General features: G+C 35.6%; 2 protein-coding genes across 3 annotated transcripts; both read left to right on the forward strand.

Moving 5' to 3' along the window:
• The first annotated feature begins 962 nt into the window (after positions 1-962).
• LOC144843647 (interferon-induced protein with tetratricopeptide repeats 5-like) lies at positions 963-3109 on the forward strand. Its single transcript, XM_078700530.1, has one exon. The coding sequence runs from the start codon at positions 992-994 to the stop codon at positions 2474-2476; it is 1485 nt and encodes a 494-aa protein (XP_078556656.1). The 5' UTR covers positions 963-991; the 3' UTR covers positions 2477-3109.
• Positions 3110-3371: 262 nt separating this feature from the next.
• LOC144843634 (uncharacterized) lies at positions 3372-7177 on the forward strand. Of its 2 annotated transcripts, none has more exons than XM_078700510.1 (3): positions 3372-3453; positions 3901-6081; positions 6262-7177. In XM_078700510.1, exons 2-3 carry the CDS (start codon positions 3916-3918, stop codon positions 6487-6489), a joined length of 2394 nt encoding a protein of 797 aa, XP_078556636.1. In that variant the 5' UTR covers positions 3372-3453; positions 3901-3915; the 3' UTR covers positions 6490-7177. The 2 variants fall into 2 exon arrangements, with proteins under 2 accessions (XP_078556636.1, XP_078556643.1); XM_078700517.1 differs by lacking the exon at positions 3372-3453 and adding an exon at positions 3533-3552.

The raw sequence follows: 7177 nt of genomic DNA on the forward strand, positions 1-7177 counted from the left end.
AATTCAGATGAGAAGTAAAATATGTTGCGTTTAATATTTGATGATTTTAATTAATAATTTACAGTTTGAAGAGAGAGAAGAGAGAAGTTATTGAAAAAAAAATAGAGATTATAGATTAGGACAAGTGACCTGTATTTTTAGACTTTAATTAGTATTACCTGCAAAATGCAATTTTATACAGGTGCCTAGTAAGGGTACAGAAGCCTATCAGTTGTATTTGTTCATTAGTCCTACTTCCCTACACATAGTACTGTAAATCATTGACTAAACTAAGTAAGTAAATATTACATTATGTTACTTATCATCCGATTGGTTCAGTTTTATCTTATCATTTGCTGTCTGGAAATTCCCAAATCCCATCATAAACAATAAAACTGCGTTGCTTTCGAATAATTAGTGCAAATATAGCTACATGTTAAAGATCGAAGCGAACATTTTGGGATAACTTTGTAAGTGTGTTTTTTTACGTAGTAAGCCATTAATTAAAGAGAATAGGTAAGCTACAGTACCCATGTATTATGATTGCACGTAACACGACTGATTTAATAGGCCTATCGTGGATTATGCTGTTTTCGTACACCTTTGGAATGGAAAGGACTAAGTAGCCCAAACGCCCATATTGCAATTTTGCGATTTATAGTAATCTATTTTATAAATTTTTTTGTCACTAGGCCTATATATTTATCCAGCATAACATTATGTATGTATTAACATAACTCTATAGGGAGAGTTGGATCCAGTGGACCTGCGTCTCCGCCACTCGTCTGATGTCTTTGATAAATCATTGCATATCTGTTCGAAATATCTTTTTTATCTCCTACCAAAACTCCCCTTCCTCCGATTTACTTTGTACTTTATTCTTAGTTTAGGCTTGTATGTATAACTTCATTTGTTAATGTAATTTATTCTTATTAGATATCACCTGTACTTGTACAATATGGCGTCATTAACAGACTTACAAAACCAGCTTCGGGGATTTCCATGTCACTTTATGTGGGAACTTGAAAAGAAGTCTATCAAACAATTCGGATCTCTCATGAAGCTTATTGACGAGCATATCAGCGATTCTCCTGCTATGGTAATTGAGGGATTGTTGTTCAAAAGCTACCTTTTCTTTTCGGGGTTCAGAGGAAATGCTGAAAAGAACAAAGCCGGAGCAATGGAATGTATCGATGAAGTACGCCGTAGGATTCGAGAGGAAAATCCATCCAAACAGCACAGTAACAATGGTTATTTGGCAATCGCTATTGCTCTTGAAGCCTGGTTTGACCATCGTGACCAGGATAAGCTCGAAGCTAACATTCGAGAACTGCAGAGGCTTGAATCACTCTATGAGGATGGATCACCAGAACATAATATGTTTAAAGGAAGTATCCACGCAACAAATGGGTTTGCTTTGACACGTGTTGGTATGAATCGGTATTCTGAGAGTATTCAAGAGTTTGAAACAGCATTGGAATTATGCCCAACGGAAAAAGACTGGCTCTTTTCAGTCGGCCTTGTGAGGTGGAGATTAGCTAAAGCCGCAGTTGTTAATCGGAATGGATTATGTGATGGTATGGGAAAAGTAGAAAGTATTTTCAACGAAGTTATAAAAATGAATGATCAGCACAGCTATGCAATGGTTTTGATTGCAGAAATAAAACGTAGAAAGAAAACATTTCCAAGAGCACAATACTTTTTAAAATGTGCTTTAAAGGTAGAACCAGTACGTCAACATATATTAGGACAGGCAGCATCAGTGTACAGAAAGATGAAACAATATAAAGACGCCCTGCGTGTTCTACATATCGCCGAGAAAATGGAAGGGTGTGGTTCTTTCATTTTTCACCAATTATACCTAGTGTATCGCGATATTTCATATAACGGTATTGCTGGATATAGTCCACCCAAAAAGGATTATCTCCAACTATCAATTGCTTTGAATCCTTCAAATCTTGCTGCAAAAATCGATCGTGCCTATGAACTCTCGGCTACAGGACATGCTGAAGCTGCCGAAGAATACTTCAACCATATTCTAGACAACGTAGAAAACGACTCAGAGTCAGTGATTGTCGTCACTTACCAGTTTGCTATGTTCCTCCAACAACAAAATAAAAGCAACCAAGCTATTGGTCAATTTCAAATAATTGTAGACCAAGCGTTAAATGAATGTAAAGAAGACGGTGGTCCGCCATTCACTTTCTTTAGAGAGATTAATTGGAGGGTAAAAAAGTCCATCGAAATCATCATAGAACATCATGAAAATGTGCTTACAGACGATGCAATGAATATAAAGTCACGACTATTGCTAGCAGACTTAGAAAGGAAACTTGGTAACACAGGAACCGCTTGCAAGCACTATCAACAAATACTTGACTTGGGATTGAACATTGACGAAGAACGCAAACGGACAATTCTACAATACTTGGCTGCCGTCAAAAATGAAAACATTGATGACGTTGATGGCATAACTGTAACCATGAAACACTTGTAGACTCACTGTGCTGTATTACACCAGGTACAGTATTCTACAAATAAACACTGAATTATTAGACCTAATTCTGTCAAAGTATAGATTTTATCCATAAAAGCAATCAAGAGACGTCCGTTACTTGAGAGATGGCGCTACATCTTCACTCCCCACGATCCATTGTTATATGCTTTATGATTTATTTTCTGGTTTCGACCAATATAAAATCTTCAAATTCGATTGACTGACTGACCTATTCATTGTGGAAATAGATATTTAAAATACATCGGAGATGCTGTACAAGACAAGACTGGTGTGGCCCAGTTTATATTATTTAACAATCGGTGTGTGGCACGATCAGCCGTTGACATATTTGAAAAAGAGGTAATTGAGTGTCAGGAGACAAACAGTAACCAATGTGAGAGTCAGCAGACATGAAACTGCCGGTATTATATTGTCTCTTGACATGATACCGTACTAGAGTTGGGTGTCGAAGCGATAATATTATAACTATCTTAGATGAATTTTATATAGAAATAGTAGAACTATTCTTTTTAAAGAAAATAAATAATTACTAAAGATAGGATATTATAAATATAATTTAATTTTTTAAAAGTATTATATTCTATACTGTAGCTATACTTTTATGTTGTGTTTTATAGTCATATAAATAAGTTACAGGTGAAACAAAAGCTATCAACATTTTCATCAAGAAAACAGTCTACACACAATTATTGATTTATAAATTGATAATGGATAAGGCCTATTATTTCATCCAAAACAAATTGTGTGTCTTTTCTGTTCTAATATTAAAGGAAATGCTTAATAAAATGTCATTTATTTCCTTCCTTGTCCGATTGGTTATTATCATCACGTGACTTTTCTTTCGGGAAATTCCCACGTCACACCTATAAAATGTTATTGCTTTCGAGACTACGATATACTGTGTTAAATGGTTTATTGGAATGGAAAGCGACTATGACTAATTTCTATACAATAAGGTCGAAATAATATTTATTTCAGTACTGTATACTGTACTTGTTAGGATTGTTTTAACCTCACATGAAAAGAGCTATAGGTAGGAAATTTAACTAGGAAGGGTAGGTAGGCCTATTTATTGTTCGTTGTAATGACGGATAGGCTACAGATGATGTAGGCCTAGGCATATACATGGTGTAGAGGCCTAGGATTTATTTGCATGTTACTCCCACTTCGGCGGCAGGTCATCAATTTGTGATGGCTGTTTTAGGTTAAAATGTAAAAAAAAAATCTGTCAAAAAGGTTCCTTTCCACCGTCAATAGAGGGGACAAAGATCGTTATCCTCTAAATAATTTTATAATTTTAAAATAAATTTAAAATAAAAACACTTTGAAATTAACAAATTAAAGTTCCAAGCACTATATTATGTGTATATATAAACATTAAAATATAACTTATTCAATTATAGCTGGTGTTTTAAGATATGACGTCATTAACAGACTTACAGAGCCAGCTTCGGGCATTTCCCTGTCACTTTATGTGGGAACTTGAAAAAAAGTCTATCAAACAATTCGGATCTCTTATGAAGCTTGTTGACGAGCATATCAGCGATTCTCCTGCTATGGTAATTGAGGGATTGTTGTTCAAAAGCTACCTTTTCTTTTCGGGATTCAGAGGAAATGCTGAAAAGAACAAAGCTGGAGCAATGGAATGCATCGATGAAGTACGCCGTAGGATTCGAGGGGAAGATCCATCCAGACAGCCAAGTAATAATGGTTATTTGGCAATCGCTATTGCTCTTGAAGCCTGGTTCGACCGTCGCGACAAGAAGAGACTCGAAGCTAACATTCGAGAACTGCAGAGGCTTGAATTACTCTATGAGGATGGATCACAAGAACATAATATGTTTAAAGGAAGTGTCCACGCAACAAAGGGATTTGCCTTGTCACGTGTAGGAATGAATCGGTATTCTGAGAGTATTAAAGAGTTTGAAACAGCATTGGAATTATGCCCAACAGAAAAAGACTGGCTCTTTTCAGTCGGCCTTGTGAGGTGGAGATTAGCCAAAGCCGCAGTTAAAAACCGACATGAATTTTGTCCCGATATGACGCCAGTGCTAAGCATTTTCTATGATGTTTTAAAAATGGATTCAGAACATAGCCTCGCATTAGTTTATATTGCAGAAATAAGACGTAGAAAGAAAAATATTCACAAGGCTAAACAATTCTTAAAGAATGCACTGAGGAAACATCCATTACGTCAAAAAGTACTAGGTGAAGCAGTAGGAGTGTACAGAAAGATGGCATGTTTTGATGAAGCCATAAGAGCTATACATGTCGCTATACAATTAGAAGAGCCCAGTTCTTTCATTTATCACCAAGCATATCTTGTGTACCGAGATATCTCAGCTCCAAAATATCGTGATCAATATTCACCTCCCAAAATAGATTATCTCCAAAAAGCAATCGATACGAATCCATCTAATCTTGGCGCAAAATTTGATCGCGCCAAGGAATTGATTTATGCAAGGAAATACGAGGAAGCTACCGAATACTATAATCAGCTTCTGGAAAATTGTGAAGATGGCCCAGAATCTGTGATTCGCATCAATTCTCAATTTGCTTTGTTCCTTCAAAAACGAAAGAAACATAACGAAGCTAATGATAAACACCAAATGGTAATTGACGTGGCATTACAAGAATTACTAGAAGATAGAGGTCCACCAATCATTTTCTTTATGGAGATTGATTGGGTGGTGAAACAATCTATCGAAACAATCGAAAAGTTTCATGATGAAGTGCTTAGAAACGATCCAAGAAATATACCATCACGATTACAGCTAGCAGAATTAAAAGACAAACTGGGCAATAAAAAACGTGCTTGTTGGCACTTTCAAAAAGCGCTTGACTTAAACATTGACGAAGAACGCAGGTGGAATATTCTGGAATATTTAGCTGATGTAAAGACAAAGAATACGACCTTAGACGACGTTGATGTCATAATTGAACATATGAAACAATTGAATATCTCATATCCTAAGCCTGATGTTATAAATGAAAGGAAGGCAGCTCTAGCGGTGGAGAGAGGCAAACTTGCACTACGTGATGATAAGAAAGAAGACGCTATTAACTTGTTCAAGGAATCGGCAACACTCGGTAACATTACAGGAGCAAAACTTCTACTCGATGAGGTTAAACAAATGGACAGAGAAAATAGAAACGTTTACATCTATTGTGCCCACATTGATATTTGCATTGAAGGTAGTCTTGAAGAAGACAAGGAGCTATCAAATGAATTACAGGAGAATATATCAAAACTACTTTCTGCCGATTCTTCTTCTGTTGGTATTGTTTTACAAGATCTAAGAGAGGCACAATTCAGAATGGAGCGTAGTGTACTACAAAACAGTGAACAGCTCGTGTCTTTAAGAGTTGACGTAATTCACAAATGTCGAACAGTCCTCAACCAGACAATGACCAAATTTAGAGATCGTCATTATAAAACTGTTGACAGTAGTTGCGATTATTTCAACATACCAAAGTGTTCGTCTGTTGACATTGCAAATAAAGTCAAGAAGAGACTCCAGACGTCATATAAGTGGGCTAAATTTAGTGAACGATTTCCATCCTTGTTGGAGTTTCTTGTTTCAGTAAGTATTTTTCCTTTACAAAAATATTTTTTTTAAAAATACAGAAATTAAAACTCATGTACCTATGCTCGTATAAAAATAAGTATGTCTGTATGTCTTTTTAAATCATTATTTCGCAATATTTAGGCCTACTCCTTTTTCTACTGGATAATAATATTTACTTGTTTTTTAATAATTCAGATTCAACCGGCATCCAACCCTCAAGAAAACAACTGGTTGTTTGCACTGTTGAGAATGGATAACTCAAATAAACACGAAAGTCTTTTAGGAGAAAAGCTGAAAATAAATGTGTATTCAGACGAGTTAGGAAACATGTCAGAGCGGGAGTTTCTAACACTTGATGTTGCACGAAAAGCTTGTGATAAGATTAAAAATATCTTAGACGCATTTTATATGTACTTATCGTAAAACCTCTAAAGCTTGGTTCCCACTTTGACGCAACACAAAGACGTAAGCGCGAATAATTTGACCAATCATGACGCGATGAAGAATCATCTGAACTGTCGCCTGTGATTGATCAACTCACTTGCGTTGCGCTTACATCATTGCATTGCGTTTAAGTGGGAACCGAGCTTAATCGTCGTGGTGGGGGACTACTGTGTATTGCGTGGAAATGTAGGCCTATGTTATACGATAAATGCTGATTAATAAATATAAGCCTCAAGTGACTCTTGTATTCTATATCTGCCTCATCTCTACAACTAGCTCTTTGAAGGATGTTATTATAAAATAGATTAACAAAATTGTATAGTATTTTATTATTTGCTTAAAATCTTTAACAAATTGTTCACAGCCTCGTGTTTTAAATAGTTGAGTGTTTTACTTTTTAAATCTTTAAGAAGAGCGATCTAACTTCCGGATGATCGTCTTCTTTAAAGTACTGTAGTTATGCCAACAATCATATCGTTTAGCAATGCATTTTGATCTTAGAGATTATACATATTTTAAAGCTCAGAAGAAGTACCCTTCAAAATTTGTAAAGAATTTATAAATTCCATTTAAGAAGCTAACTAAACATTTCGAAAACGCATTGTTTTGCTGATTTACAGTATACTACTGGTATCGGTATCCTATTGTAAGAATGAGAATAATAAAA

Source organism: Antedon bifida, chromosome 1, assembly GCF_963402885.1.
Source record: "Antedon bifida chromosome 1, ecAntBifi1.1, whole genome shotgun sequence".
NCBI lineage: Eukaryota > Metazoa > Echinodermata > Crinoidea > Comatulida > Antedonidae > Antedon > Antedon bifida.

Coding starts and splice junctions, on each gene's coding strand:
- LOC144843634 (XM_078700510.1), top strand. CDS start 3,916: ATGACGTCATTAACAGACTTACAGAGCCAGCTTCGGGCATTTCCCTGT. Junction 6,082..6,261: donor TGTTGGAGTTTCTTGTTTCA/GTAAGTATTTTT, acceptor TTAATAATTCAG/ATTCAACCGGCATCCAACCC.
- LOC144843647 (XM_078700530.1), top strand. CDS start 992: ATGTGGGAACTTGAAAAGAAGTCTATCAAACAATTCGGATCTCTCATG.